Raw genomic sequence first — 18581 nt, 5'->3', positions numbered from 1 at the left:
TGCGAGCGGTTTGAGGGTCGGCATTGGAGATTCCTCAACCGACTAGAAAATGTTAACCACTTGCATCCAATTCAGATATACGATGCTATTTGTATAACGCAAACAGGCTGAACAATGTTCTTTTTTTATTAAACAGTTAAACTGACTGTTCGTACAACTGCCGAACAAAAATGCCAATATTTGTACGTATATTTCCTAATGATTGAAAACGAGCTGAAAAAATGTTTGTCTTGGCTTCTGCTTTGGATGGCTGCTGTCCGTTGGATGGCGTTTGAGTGGCTGATGCATAGCCTCAAGGTGTCACCTGATCTCTGTCCCCCTTCCCCTGCCCTAGCTGCCAACCTCTCTCTCGATCTCTCGAGTCGCGACCTCTCTGCCGCCGCTCGCTGCCCCCGCCGCCGCCAGAGGTAGCTCCCCCACCGTCCTCCCTCCCTTCCTCCTCCTCCGCCCGCCCTTCTCTCCCCTCCCTGCCTTCTCCTTCCTCCCGGCGGCCGGGGATGGGCGCGGACGAGGAGGGGCAGCCCCCGGCGCGGAAGCGCGAGCGCGAGGAGGAGCCCGCGGCCGCCGACGAGGGGGGCGCCGCCGCCGCCGCCGAGAAGCGCCCGCGCGCGGCGGACGAGTCGGAGGGCGCCTCGCTGCTGGGGCTCGCCAACTACACGGACGAGGAGGAGGAGGAGCGCGGGGCCCCGAGGGGGCACGCCAACGGCCGGCCCCACGAGGAGGAGGAGGAGGAGGAGGAGGAAGACGAGGACGAGGAGGACGAGAGGAGGGCTCCGGAGAGGCGGCCCAGGCAGGTGGAGCTGCGCCGGGACTGCCCGTACCTCGACACCGTCAACCGACAGGTATGAAATTCTCTGGCAGTGGCATTTTTACATGTTGATTCGGTTGCAGTTGCCCACGGTTTGATTGTGATAAGGTTGGTCTGAGCCTGCTGGTTCTGTGCACAGCTCTAGAATCACCTGAGATCTGTCAAACGTGCTCATGGTAGTTTAAGTATTAGTGAAACTGGGCATATTGGTTGGTAAATATAGAACATGTAGAGAACTAGAGATGTAAAACTGGAGCTTGGTACTTAGGCATTTAATTTGGTGGTGCTTGGTAGTACCTACACGGTGAAGTCTAGTTGATTTTTCCTGTGGTATAGCTTGTTAGCAGCTGATCCTCTTCATTTCAAGCAGTAATGCAGTAGCCTACTTTGTACATTGATGACAGCAAACCTCTGAAAGCCTCTTATGTACAGCAAACCTCCTTTGTTTTTCCGGAAAATAAGTGTGAAACATTGTAGTCTAGTGCTGACACCACAAGTACCTAGCATTTCTAAATGTGTCTATTTCCTTTGATCCCCTAGGTTGAATCTGTAGGCTACAAAAACTTTGTATCGGTCTGTGGGAAACTGGGCATGGTAGGTTGGTAAATATAGAACATGTAGAGATGTAGAACTGGAGCATGGCACTTAGGCATTTAATTTTTTGGTGCTTGGTAGTACCTACACAGTGAAGTCTACTTGATTTTTCATATGGTATAGCTTGTTAGCAGCTGATGCTCTTCATTTCAAGCAGTAATGCAGTAGCCTACTTTGTACACTGATGATTTGTATGTGTTAAAAGTTTTCAACCCCTGCAACCCCACTATGGTCACTTGCTTCCTAATCCAGCACATCAAACCTCTGAAAGGCTCTTATGTTTTCTTCATTACAAAATATTGCAGGGCTGACTTCACAAATACCCCGTTTTACTAAAATTGGTTGTTCTCTTTTATTCTATAAGAGTTTTGGTTTAACCTGTGAGCTAAAAAAACTGTGAACAGCAGGGCTTACTTCACAAGTACTTTTATTTGTGTGTAAATTTCGTTATCTCCTTTGATTCCCTAGGAGGCTAGGTTTAAACTTGTAACTACAAAAACTGTGAGTAATTGTGTGGCACACCCTTTTGGTGAATATTGCTACACATCCTACAAACTCCTGACAGATTGCTAACCCTGTCCTACACGAATTCTTTTTTATAACGAATCCCCAGCATTAGATGATGCTTTGTGCAGATTTAATTATATTAAAGCACGCCATGCTCTAGTGCTCTATTCTCTGTTCATATATGCTATATACTCTTTTTGGGAGGTGGAGGGGGCAAATTTTATGGTTAACCAAGCCATACTGCACTCTCATGTTTATCGATGCCTGATTGTACTTTGTCCTGCTTCGTAGGTCCTTGATTTTGACTTTGAGAAGTTCTGCTCAATCTCCTTATCGAATTTGAATGTGTATGCGTGCCTAGTTTGTGGAAAGTATTACCAAGGAAGAGGCTTGAAATCGCATGCGTATACCCACAGTCTTGAGGCAGGCCACCATGTCTTCATTAACCTTCAGACCGAGAAAGTTTACTGTCTTCCTGATGGATATGAGATAAATGATCCATCACTAGAAGATATTCGACATGTTCTCAATCCAAGGTGATCATTCGTTGTTTCTGACGTTATCTATTGTCGCCTTTGTTGACTCCAGTAATCAGTTCCGCGTTTTATTGATTGGTATGGTTTGGCAGGTTTGCAAGAGAGCAGGTTAAAATTCTTGACAAGAACAAGCAATGGTCAAGAGCTCTGGATGGCTCCAATTATTTACCTGGAATGGTATGTATCTATGAAACTCTCTAAATGCTTGTTTTCTGTCATTGTGCTGTGTTGTGCTGTGGAATCCTTCCAGTTAAGGGAATATTTACCCATTCTAGCAAACTGTTTTTTAGTATTTTTTGGATAGCAAATAAAAGTACTTGTTTGAAGAAGCCATAGCAATGCTAATGAAACCCAGAGATATACTGTGGACTTGAATGGTTTGGTCTCGAGCTCTCCATTTTTACTATCTGATTCTACATCACTTTACCTCACAGTCGTCCTATATGAATGCCACCGTGTGACTTAAGGAATGGTTTAGATTGTCTTTATTCACTTGATTGTGGATGGAAACCTGCAATCATTTAGGCTCTTGTGATTTGAGAGCTAAATATTCATGCCTTTTATCATATGTTAATCACTCTTCTGATTAAATCTGCAGGTTGGTCTTAACAACATTAAGGAGACTGACTTTGTGAATGTCACAATACAATCACTGATGAGGATTACTCCTTTGAGAAATTTCTTTCTCATACCTGAAAATTATCAGCATAGCAAATCCCCACTGGTTCATCGGTTTGGAGAACTAACTCGCAAGATCTGGCATGCTAGGAACTTCAAGGGCCAAGTTAGTCCACATGAGTTCCTTCAAGCAGTTATGAAGGCTAGTGAGAAGAAGTTTCAAATTGGTGTACAATCTGATCCAGTGGAATTTATGTCATGGCTCTTGAACACGCTGCATGCGAAACTAAGAAGTTCAAAGAAGAAAAATAGAAGCATCATATATGATTGCTTTCAGGTTAGTTTTAGTATCAACTGTGTAATTGTTAGAACTTGCGGTAGCTTACCTGTTACATTTGAATCTTGTTCTTGGCAGGGAGAACTTGAAGTTGTCAAGGAAATTCACAGGAAGCATTTACTGGACGATGAGCAGAATGGCGAGGCAGGTTCACAGGTTGAAACAACAAGTGACGGTATGGTCACTCAAACGTCTCGGGTCCCATTCTTGATGCTCGGTCTTGACTTGCCACCACCACCTCTTTTCAAAGATGCCATGGAGAAAAATATTATTCCACAGGTTTGTTCACCCAAGCATCTCTGCTTTTTGCTGGAATTGCAGGACACGTGTCAATTTTTTACATGTAAGGGGTGCTAGACTGGTATTTATATGATGGAAACTTCCCTGGTTGTGATGCAAGAACCAACGGACTCTGACTAATTCAGTTAGCTAGAGCATCGGTACATGAGAGACTTAATTCCCTATGGTCCAGCCTAGACCTGAGGTCTTGTTTCCCAAGTTTATGATCACTTAACTTATATGTAATACTAGTTTTCTTTTGTTCAGGTCTTGCTGTTTAGAGCATCAAACTTGAACTGGCTGTGGGCCTATTTTCTACTTGTCATTTTAAGTACGTGTGTCCATAGACCCATGAAAATGACAAGATGGAAAGAAATCGATAAAATTGCGGGACTATTCTGTATTAATCTCGCTGCAAGTGTAACCAATATCCTAGTCTTTCTTGGAGTCTCTTTTTCATGTACATATATGTTAAGGGGTCTCTGACCAAATTTTCTTGATGGGTAAAGTAAACAAGTGAGCCAACTTCGCCCATTATCATCCACATGATTGTTTGCCTAAACTAGTGTGAATCTAGGTCCACATTTGCTGCAGGAATAGTGCGCACTCACTGAAGGGATATGATTTTATACACAACAACGAAATCTTGGCATTGATTTTTACATGGAAGTTTTATGTTTTAGTTCTCTGCATCCTGGTATTTGGCAATACTCTAATTCAGAAGCTTGCACGGTGTTCAGGTACCACTGTTCAATATACTGAAGAAGTTCGATGGTGAGACAGTTACAGAGGTGGTACGGCCATCTATTGCCCGGATGAGGTACCGAGTCATCAGACTTCCAAAGTATATGATCCTTCACATGCGACGGTTCACCAAAAACAACTTCTTTGTGGAGAAAAACCCCACTCTAGGTAACTCTCATGTTAGCTTGATGGCGAATATGACTATTCAGAGCCCGCACCTATGCTAAGAGGTTTCCATGTTCTGTGTGACAGTGAACTTTCCCGTGAAGAACTTGGAACTGAAGGACTACATCCCATTGCCCAAGCCAAAAGAGAGTGAGAAGCTGCGCTCAAAGTACGATCTCATAGCCAACATCGTCCACGACGGCAAACCGGGCGAAGGATGCTACAGAGTGTTTGTACAGCGGAAATCAGAAGAGGCGTGGTACGTGTTCTTTGTCTCATTCCTTGCGTGTATATCCCTGAGTGTCAGGCTGTGGCCTGGTAAATCATTTAACAACCCTATACCTGCAGGTACGAGATGCAGGATCTCCATGTCACCGAGACCCTTCCGCAGATGGTCGCTCTCTCTGAAGCCTACATGCAGATATACGAGCAGCATGAGTGAGCGATGGGGATCATCGTGTAGCCTTCAGTGCCCCTGTTTTTTTGGCGCTTGACACAGATGATGGTTTTTTACAAGCTAATTTATGTCTGAAGCAAATTTTTGAGGGCTCGAGTGTTGTATGTCCGAATTTAATTCCTTGAGAAGTAGAAGAATCTGAGGAACTCCGCTTCACTGTTAGTTTCTTGACGCCGCCATGGAGAGATTCCAGGAGCCAGCAGCTGTAAGATGTAAAAAACGTACCCGCACTTTTCGAGAGCTCGTTGAATCTGTTATGAATCTGTATGTTGCTACCAAGCAGGAGTGATCGTGGACGTGTTCCCAAGGGTTTAAGATGCATTTGCATACATCTGGTGTATGCGCTGGATGGTTGCTACTCACCATCAGTTTCAGCTGCACAGACAGCAAGTTCTTGTCAAGTTACTAACTTGCTATTTGCAATACATCTTGCTTGGAAACCTCCATATTTTCCATGAATGGACGTGACTGTTAAGGGCTCTTTTGGTTGGAATGATAAGTGGAGGGAAAACATTGAATATGAAACTTTCCTATAATGATATGTACTATTCATGCCTTTGGTTCAGACGAATGGGGCAAAAGAAAAATGAGGAGTTTTCGCCTCCGGTTCGAAGGAATGGCAACGGAAAAGTGAAGCAGTTTTCATTTGATCCAATTTTTAAAGGAAGAGAATTCTAACATCCACTTGGACGTTTTTTTCTCTTTCAAATCAAATTTCTATGCATGATGAACAAGACTAATATCCTTAACAGCATACAATAACATTCTAATTATAATTTTTATGTGTTTTAACTTTGATTTGATCATGTTTATTAGGATTCATGTTCTTTTCCAATTACCGTGGACCAAAGCATCCAAATTGACAGAATTTCTATATTTACTATGTTTTGTACATACATTCATTTATTATTTCTGCATTTTTAGAATCCTGCAAACTGAAGGAGCCCTAAAATTCCTACATGAGTTCGATGATCTTTGTTTTTTTGCTTGAATTCAGCATGAGGCTGTTCAAATTCTGACATGAATTCGTTGAAAATATCGCATTGCGACGTGGCCGGCCTTCTCATGTATTCCTCGAATTATACGTTTAGTCCGCTATGTTTACGTATTTTTCTCAGTACCAAAACCCGCCTTCGCCTACCGTTCCCGTAAGAGAGAAGAATACGCCTCTCGGTGTCAACTGCCCGCCAAAGGTAACGAGACGGGCGGAGCGCCATTTGCGCCACCGCCCGTGTCCAATGTCATCCTCACCCGGGCCCCGCCGCCGCCCGCCGCCGGCGGTGCCAATCAGCGCCGGCCTGCTCCGGCAGCTCCGGATCGCGGCCGGCCAGGCCTCCCCGCGCCGCCTCCTCCTCCAATCCCTGGCGCTCGTCCTCACCTCCAACCTCTCCTCCACCCACGCCGCCGTCTCCTCCCGCCTCCTCAACTCGCTCCTCCCGCACCTCCCCGCCGGCCGCCTCCACCTCCTCCGCCTCCTCCCCTTCGACCACCTCACGCTCCTCCTCCTCTCCTCCTCCTCCGGCATCTCCTCCCTCCCCGCCGCCTCCACCCTCCACGCGCTCGCCGTCCGCTCGGGCCACCTGCCGGCCGACCTCCGGCTCGCCAACTCGCTCCTCGCGCGCTACCTCGCGCGCGGCTCCCACGCCTCCGCGCGCCGCCTCTTCGCCGACATCCCGCGGCCCAACGCCGTCACCTGGAACACGCTCCTCCGCGCCTGCCTCCGCTCCGGCCTCCTCCCCTCCGCCCGCCAGCTGTTCGACCAAATGCCCGAGCGCGACCTCGTCTCCTACAACTCCATGCTGTCCGGCCACGCCGCGGCCGGGGACATGGCCGGGGCCAGGCAGCTTTTTGATCAAATGCCCGAGAGGGACGTGGTCAGCTGGAACTCGATGCTGGCCGGGTATACACGGCATGGAGACATGGAGGAAGCCAAGAGAATGTTTGATGCGATGCCAGAGAGGGACGTCGTGTCGTGGAACTCGATGCTGGACGGGTACGCGCAGGCCGGGCACGTCAAGATGGCGAGGGCCGTGTTCGATGGCATGCCGAGGAGGAGCGCCGTGTCCTGGAATGTTGTCCTGGCGCTGTACGCACGGGTGAAGGACTGGCGGGAGTGCCTGAAGCTATTTGACGCGATGATGGCGGTGGGGGCCGCCGTGCCGAACGAGAAGACCTTCGTGAGCGTTCTTACAGCTTGCGGCAGCCTGGGCGACCTCGAGAGGGGGAAGTGGGTGCACGGCCTGGTCAGACAGAGGTGGGAGAGGCTTGTGCCGGACTTCCTCCTGCTCACGGCGCTGCTGACAATGTACGCCAAGTGCGGCGTGATGGAGACCGCGAGGGAGATCTTCGACTCGATGCGCGAGAGGAGTGTCCCGTCATGGAACTCGATGATCATCGGCTACGGGCTGCACGGGCAGAGCGAGAAGGCGCTCGGGCTGTTCCTGGAGATGGAGAGGAGCGGGCCTAGGCCGAACGAGACGACATTTGTATGTGTCCTGAGCTCCTGCGCCCACGGCGGCCTGGTGCTCGAGGGCTGGTGGTGCTTCGACAGGATGGTCAGGCTCTACGGCTTCGAGCCCAAGGCAGAGCATTTCGGCTGCATGATGGACCTCCTTGGCCGTGCCGGGCTGCTCACAGGCTCGGAGAACCTCGTCCAGAACCTGCAAGAGAAAGCGTCCCTGGCGTTGTGGGGCGCCATGGTCTCGGCCTCTCGGGCGCAGAACGGCTCCAAGCTCGGGGAGTTTGTGGGGAAGAAGCTGATCGAGATGAAGCCGGCAGAGGTCGGCCCGTACGTGCTGCTCTCCAACATCTACGCCGCGGAAGGGAGGTGGGACGACGTCGAGAAAGTGAGGGAGATGATGAAGGAGAATGGTGCTGAGAAGGATGTTGGTTTGAGCCTTGTGGGATCCAGCGAACCAGAGATCCGTCTTGGTGCAGAGGACGGCGTCTCAGTTGGAAGACGGGATGATGGCGTGGTGCTGTCGATGCTGGGCGAGATGGGCGCGCACCTGAAGCTGCCGTTTGAGGAGCCCGAGCGCAGGGAAGTTAGGGCATGACATGAGGATCTACGTGCGTGTTCCTCTGTCGTGATGCCATGCCAGGGCCAGCATTGCAGCAGCAGCAGCAAAGAGAGCCGAGGGTGACTAACTAACTGCTGGCTGATGAGCAATCGATGGAATAAGCCAGAAAACACGTTGGGAGGTGGATCAGTGGCAGTGGTCTGAGGTTCTTGCAATCCAGCCATTGCCAATGGATGGACGATGGAGAAGGTGCCCGGCTGGCTGCTCTGCTCAACTGAAACTGATCTGGCCGGTGATTTGACGTGACAAGTGAGGACGGTGATGAGGATTGCGTCAGTGAGCTGACCGTGGTGTCGGCAAGGCAGGGAGAGGCGAGAGCGACGGGCGTCTGCTGCAAGGCGCAAGAGGTATTTGTTCCCTGGGACGTGGACGGGTGGTGGTGTTTACTTTGATTTGCTTGTGTGGGGAGCGAGCGGGCAGGGAATTGTCTGGCATTCGGATCTGTGGAAAGCCAGAGGGGAAAAGGAACATGACAAGTGCTAGGAGCATATTCGACCTCCTTACTGTCAAACCATATGCGTCCAGCTTTTTCACGATCAACTGAAATCTCTTCTAGCAAGAAAAATCGTTTTCATGGCTAACATAACATTTGTTGCAGCCACATTATTTTCTGCCTTGTCTTTTGCCGTTATATGTAATCACCATCATATCATTATGTTTATGTGGGCCCCACCTGTCAGTGAGACGCCGCCTCGCCTTGGCCCCACCATGCAGGTTGCAAAGAAGACAAAGAGAGGAGGAGGAGAAGAAGAAAGAGGAGCCGCAGAAGACGAGGACAGCAGCCCAATAAGTCAGGGATCGATCGGATCCAACTCTGTCCGTCCGTCCGTGCTATAAGACGAGCCACCGCCCCTCGCCCAGATTACCAAATTCCTCCATCGACCTGCCTTCCGCGAGAGTCCTCCACTCCGCAACAACCATCGAGAACAAGCGCACGCACGGAGGCGGCCGCGATCTCTCGCCCCCCCCCCCCCCCCCCCCCCCCCCCCTGGCTTCCACCAATGGCGGCTTTGCCAGGTACGTACTGCTTCCACCACCACCCCGACCCGATCTCCTTTTCCTGCTTGGTCCTAATTCTCTTCCGACGATCCGTCGGGCCGGCCGGCCGAGGGAGGCGATCGCTCCTCGGTGTTCGCGCGCGCGCACCAGATTAGAAAAAGAGCCCGCCCGCCCGCCGCAGCAGACCATCAATCAATCCCGGCCAGCGCGCAGCTGATTGTCCCAAATCATGCCAGCTGACGGCTCGGATTCCGGCCATGATTCCGGCCATGCCAACTCTGTCTGTCTCTGCTCCCTCGTGATGCCACCCGTGCCCGAGCGGCCGGCCTGGCTGATGCGCGCCCACGTGTCTGACTGTACCACCGTTTTTTTTTCTTTCCCTTCTGAAAGTTCTTCGGGGACTCCCGTATTATTCAGAAAACTTCCTTCATGGTCTATAGTTGTATAGTTTATTTATTCATAACGACCTTGCGCTGCTCATACATGTCAAGGTAGGTAGCTAGGCTGATACTTTTGGGAGGCATAGCTAGAATTGTTAAGCAACCAAATGCCTCTCAGCCATATCCACACGAAACTGAAGAGCAGTCGAATGGTAAAATCCTCAAGTCTCCGAACAAGAAAGGAGTGCAATAGATTGAAGTTCTCTGTCCTGTTTGTTTCCGCGGAACAATACTGCTATTTGATTAGTGACCTGCTCTTGATGAATGTCTTCCTCTGCATCAGTGTTGTCGTTAGATCTCCGCGCCCGTGATAAATGCCTGTCTGCTGCATGAGTGTACTTTTCAATTCTCCATGCGCAGCTACTTTGAAATATCTGCGGTTTCTAATACCTTGGGTATCGGCGCTTGCCAGTCAACATGGTTCAGATACTTGGCCCCGTCCAATTTTTCCTGCAGGCAGACATAGACATCCATGGCTCCGATGTATGTGTGAAAGCAGAGAAAAAAGACCCTGTTCGCCTGTATGTTCTGGATTTTCAGTGTTGGGTTGCTTGAATACCATTGAAGTCGATCATTTGCATTTCATACACCGTCAGCAGCTATGAAGATTGACTGCTGAACTCTAACTGTTTTCCATACTTTGTAGTCCTCTTGCAGCGACCGTTCCAGTTGAGGCGGTTCTATTTGACATCGATGGTACCTTGTGTGACTCGGATCCTCTTCATCACATCGCTTTCCAAGAATTGCTTCTTGCGGTAACAAGCTTTACGATGCGTGATCAGGCCTGTGCGTGATATTTATTATTCCTTATCAAGTATCGCGAACAAGCTGACTGGGCAAATGGTTGTAAACAGATTGGGTACAACAATGGTGTGCCGATTGATGACGAGTTCTTCATAAACAACATTGCTGGAAGGAGCGATGCTGAAGCTGCCCAGAATTTGTTCCCAGACTGGCCCCTCGAAAAGGGGCTGAAATTCCTAGAGGACAAAGACGTCAAATACAGAAGGTACACCAATTGCGAACTACTTCTTGGTTATCTGATTATTTTTAATGAGCAATTGGTTTTATGTAAGGTTGTCGATGGTTCTGTTATTTCTTAATGGGCTTTTCTCACTATTAATGTTTTTCTCTTATTTTTAAAAATTCTGTTGAGAACCACTAGTTGGCTAGTATGACTTGGTGAGGATAAATATTTATAGTCCCTTGTTTGTTACAGTTTGGCGATGGAGCGCCTAGAGCCTGTAAAGGGCCTCCACAAGGTGGTTCAGTGGGTGAAAGATCACGGCTACAAGCGTGCCGCCGTAACCAATGCCCCAAGGATCAATGCAGAGCTCATGATCAAACTTCTTGGTCTATCAGACTTCTTCCAGGCTGTGATTGTTGGAGGCGAATGCGAGCAGCCAAAACCCGCCCCCTTTCCATACCTGAAGGCCCTCAAGGAGCTCGAAGTGTCCGCAGCACACACCTTCATCTTCGAGGTACGCATACCCTTGCATATGTATCCATTGAACTCGCCGTCTGAAATATGATTGGGTTTACAGATACATCATACCAGTATATGCTTTGAATGCAGGATTCCGCTTCAGGGACACGCGCAGGCGTTGCCGCGGGAATGCCCGTCGTCGCCGTCTCGACGAGGAACCCAGAGAAGTCCCTACAGGAAGCTGGGGCCGCATTGATCATCAGTGACTATGAAGACCAGAAACTGTGGAACGCGCTTGAGGAGATTGATAGTCAGGAAGCGAAGCTAAAGACTGGTGGAGCCTGAAAAAGATGATTGTGATGAACAGTTGATTAGACCACTGCAAATTTACCCATTCTTATTATTTATAAGGGAATCTACGCCCTGAAGTTATTATGGTAGGACAGAGCTCATCTAGGTATTTTGAGCTATTAGTTTGATATATGTTTCTTTTGGTCTCTAGTAGAGAATCAAATAAAAAACTTTAGTGCCCAACACATGAGTTTTGTTCGATTGATGGGACCTATTAAAATGGCATATCTGTCAGGCTCATTACCTACCAGCTCTGAATTTTGACTGTTGACCACTCTGTTTGAATGAGCTTTTCTTTATATTAATCTGAAAACAATATGGTAATGATGGACATCGCAATGGGGATTGCTCCTTTAGACAGAAGTTATGGTAACACAGAGCCTCTCTTTATGATTCAAGGGATTCTACATCCTGAAGTTATGGTTTCACGGAGCTCATCCAAGCATTTCGAGCTTTTAGTTTGGTATACGTGTTTCTTAAAAACAAATAAAATATCTTTAGAACCAATGACATGAGATTGCTGTGTTGATGGAACATATGAAAATTGCAAATCTGTTAACACCTGAATTCTGACTTGTTAATCTTCAGATCATTATGTTTGATTGAACTTCTCTTTGTTAATCTAAAAACACTTATGGCGATGATGAACATCGCAATCGGAACCGCTTCTTTCAGAAAGCAAGTGACAAAAGGTAGAACCGGTCAGATGATGTATGACATGACATTACCCAAAACCTCACCAATTAACCAAGCCTCACCGAGCAACTTCTCCTTACCAATTTGAACATCCCATGGCACATCATCAGGGCCAACATGGATGTGGATCCCACCTATGAGGCAGCTCGCCGCTGGAAAAAGATCTCGAAGCTACAAAGACCGGTGTCTGCCTCGCCGTACTTGGCAGGGCTACCTGAGCTACAACGACTAGAAAACGCTGACAAACCACCTGTGGACACCCTTGTATATTCGATATTTTTCTACTTATTAGGATTTTAAGATGATATTTTTCTATCAATCAAGAGAAAGCAACATTATTATATTCCATGGAACTTTATTAGAATATTTTATAGACATGTGTATTATAGAAGCCTCGACCAAGATACTTGAATATATTAAATAGGAACAACAACGTATAAAGACACTAGAATATAGTTAAGAAGCACAAATTATTCTATGGATGGAAATGATTTTTGTGATATTTTATGCTTTGTTTAGGTTTAAAAGGAATTTGATTTAACAAATGTCCAAACTAAAAATAGATGAACAAACAATACATTTTTACACAACAAATTATAGTTTCAATATATCATTTTTGTGTTTATGATTATACATGTTTGAGTTGTAAATGATAAAATTTGATATTATTAGTACCAATGCAATTGTGTATTCCGTATTACTAGACAAAATAATAAAACATATACTGAACCTTATATATTAATTAACAACAATTGAAAAATATCGTGATAGTGAAATGTAAAGAATTAAAAATATTTAGTATAAATGAATGAAAGTTGATAACCCAATAAAATATAAATATCACGAGGGACAACACTTGTAAATTTGTCTTCAGTGGCAAGATTTAGTTATTAGAAATAATAAGGATTGGCCACACTCATAGTTGCCCTATGTTGCATCTCTATATTGAACCTAGTTAAGATTAACATGTTTACAATAAAGAAAAACTCAATTTCTCTTTAAGGAGACTTATCACCTAGATGTTGTGATTTTAATTTTCAGTTTTATGTCATTTTCCTATCCACCAGACATTATACATTTTCTTTGAGCTATAGTTATGATCTTGAAATATCCTACATTTTTTACTTTATGTGTAAAATAATCCATGACATGTTATACATTATAGTGATGTTGACATATTCTTTGGATAAGTGCTTTGCATAGTACGGTTTGATTTAATTTACGATCATCACGATGTTCTCCTTAACTGAAAGTATTTAGTACATGATGAAATTAGTTTGGTTTCTCGATGATGTTCTTCTGATAAGGAAGACCTAATTTTTAAATAATTATGTAAATCACAATATTGTTACTGATTAATTATATTACCCTATATTATGCAATTAATAATAACATTTTTCCAATGTTTCATTACATATCTGCTTCTTTAACTTTTATTTGACACACCAATTCTTCCATATTGTGCGCGTACTCTCAATTTATTAGACCCAAAATCATACCCCCTCCATCCCAAAATAAGTGTCTTAACTTTGCTAAAGTTCAGACACTTATTTTGAGACGGAGGGAGTAACAAGCAACGACAACTATTCATTGATTCTTGTGGTTTTGTCCTTATATTTTTTGCAACTCAAGGAATTGCACTTATGTGTCCCAAAAGCCAATATAGTACAGTAAGCATTTGTTAAACAAAGGTTCCCCTTTTCAAGTCATGCCATAACAGAGCTTAGTTTGGTCAATCAGTTATGCTACATTATGTTAAATTACCACCAAGTAAATTGAATCCCAATATAATTATCAAGTTGATGCCGCTGAATAGAAGTATTGTTGAAATAAAATGTTAGAACTAAATTGTATGTCTATATGAGTTATCATGTGTTATTTGATGGGAACATACACTTTTGGGCACATGCACATCATTGTTTTTGAGCAGGTTATTCTCACATTATGCACCGATTATTTCTCCTCTTCCTTATGAATTGTTCCATGTATTTGTTGCAATTTGTTTTTCCCTTCTATGTCCGTGTATAACAAAGAAACTTTATGCTAGAGCTTATTATACTCTCAGAAACCAAAGAATATGCAAAAATGCTCTTTAGAGCTCGGGCTCCATGGAGCCCGAGTTTGACTTGATCAAAATTCAAATTTTCATGTTTCAAAATTTTTTGAAAAAAAATACACACATACTTAGAGACATAAAGCATATGTGTGTAAATTTTCAGGACAAACACTTTAAAATGAGTGCTACACAAAAAGAACAAATCTGAGGCTTTTTAGTAGATGCACTATTCATCCTAAAAGTCCATGAATTTGTCTTTTTTGCACAGCTCGCATTTTAGGGTATTTCATCCTCAAATTTTACATACATACACATAACATCCTTGTTTACTTGTATGATTTTTTTCAGATTTTTTTGAAACTGAAAAGTGTGAATTTTGAATTTTTCAAAAAATCCGGCCTCCATGGAGGCCGAGCTCCAAAACGCCCTACTCAAGAATTTGCAACTATATTTATTACTATTGGTTATCAAGACTGCAAAAAGTACTGCCTTTTACCCAGTATTGGTTAACTTCATTGCCCGTGATTGCACTTTGCCAAAAAAAGGTGACACGAGCGAAGATGCAATAAATGTTGAGAGTGCTTGATAATGAATGTTGTTCAGTGCCTTTAGGAATCAGCGGTGCACATTTTCTTACTTTATGTTGTGATGCATCCATGATTACCTTTGAATGAAATGAGAAGTTATGTATTTCAACATTACAATAAGCTAGGCGTGTTTCAAGGCGTGTTGCCCATTCATCAGGAGTGATCGCTTTATGTTCTGTTTGAGTTTTTGAGTTTTTGTTTTTTCTACCTTGGTTTTCCACCAGAATTTCTATGCCTAGCCACATATGTAACATGTTCTTCCACTGAAATGAATTGGCGGTATCACATACCTGAAAGAAGCCTAAGTATTTTGTCGCACATCTAAAAAATAGGAGAATATAACTTGCGACAATAGGGCATGTTTGATTCTTCGTTGCTCATTACGGGCGCAGCAAAGCACGCCTACCCTTCTAGTACCTATCAATCTTGAAAGCATACATAGCTACTTAATTATACAACAAAGAAACTTCAAAATATTCAATATAATTCAATAAACAATGTGATCATAAAGTGACAATTCATCCTACCCCAACAAACACACCACTGGTTAGATCATATTGATCCCAATCATGTGGGGCAGCTCATTGGAACTTTGTATTGAATCATAATAAAGATAACATGCCATCTAGTCACTACCATGGACCGTAAGGTCCTAATAAAACTACTCACACATGGTCATGGAGGCAACAACGTTGATGAAGAAGCCTTCGATGATGGATTCTCCCTCCAACAGTGTGCCATAAGTGGCCTCTAGATTGGATCTCCTTGGAACATGAACTTGCAACGACAAAAAAAATATAAAAAAATGGTACAAAAGGTGTCACAAAATATAGGATTTATAGACAAAAGAATGAACGTAAGGCGGTGCCCAGGGAGCCCATGCGGCATAGCCAGACGGGTGCCTCCAGGCCGTGTCGAGCCCCTGCCTAGCCCCCTGGCAGGTCTCGACACTTACTGGACTCCTTGTGTCTTGGAAAAAAAAAACTTATTAAATCCTCAAGATTTTTGACCTCCATAAATATTGATTTTCTGAAAAGTCAAAATCATGCATACAACATCAACTGGCTGAATTAATGGGTTGGTCTAGAAAAATAATATATAATAAGTATGCAAAAGTGATAATATAATAACATTAAACAATAAAAATATATAGATACGTTTGAAATGTATCATTCTCCGCCATGACAACCTCGTAGTGCTTCTACGCCTGTGCCATAATAAAAGCCGACAACCAGCATGGGCGCTAGTGTGGGCTCGGGTTCGTCATGGGGCGCATCCTCCATAGCCCGGTCACCATCCCCTTGCTTACCTCTGGTTAGCTCGTCGGTAGTCCGGCCTCTATCTGTCATGCATGACAGGCCTGCAAGCCGCCTGCAAGACGAGTCATCTCGAGATTTTGCTCTGTCGACAAGCCCTCCCGCAACGAGCTAGAGCTCGCTGTCATTGCGTCAGAGGTGCACGAAGGAGGAAGGAAGCGGAGGTGCGCGGATCGTGCCATGCGCGACCATGTTTTAATAGCGTGCGCCGACCAAGCCAAGCGGCAGTCTGTTTAAATGCAGGCGTCGGAGTTGATTTCTCAGCTGTTGCGCCTGTTTAATGCTAACAAACAGATGAACGAGCAGTCGGGTTCAATGTGGTAGAAAGCCATCTCATCGCCCTGTCTGATCACATTGCTTCGACATTCAACATGCACGGAGACCGAGCGGATTCGGCGTGGGCGGGGAGATTTGATGTGAAAATTTGTTATAATGGCAGCATGCCTCTTATTTACGATGATTATATTGATAAAAGTGGATTTGGAGAGGTCATTACTTTATTTAGTGATAAATCCACTACTTTAAAGGATGTTTCAATTGACTATGATAACAAAGTTGCTATCTATGATGATTATGGTAATGACATGTATGCTATATTGAATAATGATAACCATGAACTTGTCATCATGATTTTAATTTTCCATCTCATGACAGTTATTTTGTTGAGTTTGCTCCCACCACTACAAGGCCTGATACATACGGTTAGTGTATATGAGATGTATGAAACCACCAAGGATTGGTTGAATGAAAATTGTAAGAAATGCTTGATTTGGTTGTACGAAAATCTCAATTTGAACCACGGTTTACTTTCATTTGTTTCTCTGGTTCTGAACAGAATTTGGAATCTGGATTCTGCACTTCTATGGCAGGGAAAGAGGAAATGGAATTCTAGCTCAACAATTCTCCACGGGAACGGAAACAGGAGGCTCCACCGCGCTCAGGCTCAGCTCTGAATCTATCTTGGGAGCTCCGGCGGCGGCGTCCAACGCGGCCCAGAGCTTGGCGTCGCGGTAGTCCCTGACGACCATGGACGCGCCGGCGGCGACGACCTTGGCCTCCCGGCTCTCGCTCGCGATAGCCACGACCGGCATCCCCGCGGCCACGCCGGCCTGCACGCCGACGACGGAGTCCTCGAACACCAGAGACCGCTCCGCCGACGCGCCGAGCAGGGCGAGCGCGCGGAGGTATGGGTCGGGGCAGGGCTTGGAGCGTCCCTCGCCACAGTCCTCGCCGGCGACGACGAGCTGGAAGAAGTCGGCCAGGCCGAGGATCCCGATCATGAGCTCGGCGTTGGCGCGCGGCGCGTTGGTGACTGCCGCCCGCTTCAGCCCGCGCTCCCGCGCCCACCGGCACAGCTCCGCCAGCCCAGGCACCTCCCGGAGCCCCTCGCCGGCGTACCGCGCGAAGAGGGCCTCCTTCTCGGCGAAGAAGGCGTCGAGGCGGGGCTGCGGCCAGTCCGGGAACAGGAAGCGGCCGATCTGCTCGTTGCTGCGGCCGGCCATGTGCGCCATGCCGAACTCTGGCGTGATGGGCGCCCCGCCGTTGTAGCCCAGGTTCTGGAGGAGCTCCGAGAAGGCGCGGTGGTGGAACGGGTCGGACACGCACATGGTGCCGTCGATGTCGAACAGCAGCGCCTCCAGCGGCGGCGCCCGGCAGATCTCATTCCCACCGCTGCAGATTGCAGAACGCACACATGATTCAGATTTCAGAGAGAAAAACAGAGGAAGAACTCAGAGATTACTGAGAACAAGAAAAGAAAGAAAAACAGAGGAAGAACTGAGAGATTACTGAGAACCAGAAAAGAAAGAAAGATCACATCTTTGGACCTGCTTACTAGAGAAGAACTCAGAGATTACCTTTCCATGGGGGACGTTGTGTTCTTGAGGATGCTCTGCAGATAGGGTGGATACTTTTGATGGCTATATGTTTTTATTGGCAATGAGAAGCTGGTTGGTGAGAGTCTGAGCTGACCTGCCTCTGCTCGTGAGGTTGGTTTGTGAGTGCGGTTGGTGGCAATCCATCATCATCATCTCACCAGTCCCAGCATTTGACCTTTCAGAAAAGGATCAGTTCACATTGCAACTAACTGTATACATCATTGTAGTATGTTTTTTCAGATTAAGAAAGATGAGTTTCATCCAACTTCAGGCCGAGATCTCTCAGCTCTCAAGGTTAAGAGGGTCGTGGTCGGTAATAAGCCCAACAATTTTGGGATTTTCTTTGGTCCCATCAACAACACAACAATCTTGGGTCACCGAGACGGGAGTTATTTATTTGCTTTTTAACAACAATCTTCTCTAGTAGAAATCAAGAAAGAAAGAAGAAACAAAAGTGTATCACACTAAAAGCTCAGAGTATACAATTGTGCTTCGTACTAGCATAACATTGTGCTACACAATCTCTTTGGTCATTAAAAAGGGTAACTTTAAGCAATGGATCTAATTAGTTGTTTAGTGTCAGATACGACACTTTAGGATTGCCATAATATGATCATTAACCTAGCACTAGACCACCTAAACATGCTTAACATAGAGGATTTGAGATTCTTATTGGCAATCAGAGCAGACACACCAAAACACCACACT

General features: G+C 45.8%; 4 protein-coding genes across 6 annotated transcripts; 3 read left to right on the top strand and 1 right to left on the bottom strand.

Annotated features, from left to right (window-relative positions):
* The first annotated feature begins 322 nt into the window (after positions 1-322).
* Positions 323-5324, top strand: LOC125522581 (U4/U6.U5 tri-snRNP-associated protein 2-like). Its single transcript, XM_048687631.1, has 8 exons — positions 323-842; positions 2201-2445; positions 2538-2622; positions 3044-3400; positions 3479-3679; positions 4420-4591; positions 4676-4847; positions 4937-5324. The coding sequence occupies exons 1-8, from the start codon at positions 498-500 to the stop codon at positions 5028-5030; spliced, it is 1671 nt and encodes a 556-aa protein (XP_048543588.1). The 5' UTR covers positions 323-497; the 3' UTR covers positions 5031-5324.
* Positions 5325-6224: 900 nt separating this feature from the next.
* On the top strand, positions 6225-8981 carry LOC125522579 (pentatricopeptide repeat-containing protein At4g02750-like). 3 transcript variants are annotated; one of them, XR_007289836.1, is made up of 2 exons: positions 6225-8472; positions 8840-8981. XR_007289836.1 is itself a non-coding variant. In XM_048687630.1 (1 exon), exon 1 carries the CDS (start codon positions 6284-6286, stop codon positions 8099-8101), a length of 1818 nt encoding a protein of 605 aa, XP_048543587.1. In that variant the 5' UTR covers positions 6225-6283; the 3' UTR covers positions 8102-8684. The 3 variants fall into 3 exon arrangements, 1 of the variants encoding a protein (XP_048543587.1); XR_007289837.1 differs by having other exon boundaries at positions 8806-8940; XM_048687630.1 differs by lacking the exon at positions 8840-8981 and having other exon boundaries at positions 6225-8684.
* On the top strand, positions 8306-11591 carry LOC125518063 (haloacid dehalogenase-like hydrolase domain-containing protein Sgpp). The gene is made up of 6 exons (XM_048683019.1): positions 8306-8367; positions 8921-9142; positions 10211-10319; positions 10419-10573; positions 10784-11045; positions 11141-11591. The coding sequence occupies exons 1-6, from the start codon at positions 8306-8308 to the stop codon at positions 11333-11335; spliced, it is 1005 nt and encodes a 334-aa protein (XP_048538976.1). The 3' UTR covers positions 11336-11591.
* Positions 11592-16782: 5191 nt separating this feature from the next.
* Positions 16783-18026, bottom strand: LOC125523552 (haloacid dehalogenase-like hydrolase domain-containing protein Sgpp). The gene is made up of 2 exons (XM_048688579.1): positions 17853-18026; positions 16783-17667 (listed from the first exon to the last, which is right to left on the bottom strand). Exons 1-2 carry the CDS (start codon positions 17858-17860, stop codon positions 16890-16892), a joined length of 786 nt encoding a protein of 261 aa, XP_048544536.1. The 5' UTR covers positions 17861-18026; the 3' UTR covers positions 16783-16889.
* Positions 18027-18581: the final 555 nt, after the last annotated feature.

Source organism: Triticum urartu, chromosome 7 (genome assembly GCF_003073215.2).
Source record: "Triticum urartu cultivar G1812 chromosome 7, Tu2.1, whole genome shotgun sequence".
NCBI lineage: Eukaryota > Viridiplantae > Streptophyta > Magnoliopsida > Poales > Poaceae > Triticum > Triticum urartu.
This window is presented reverse-complemented; position numbering and strand designations above follow the sequence as displayed.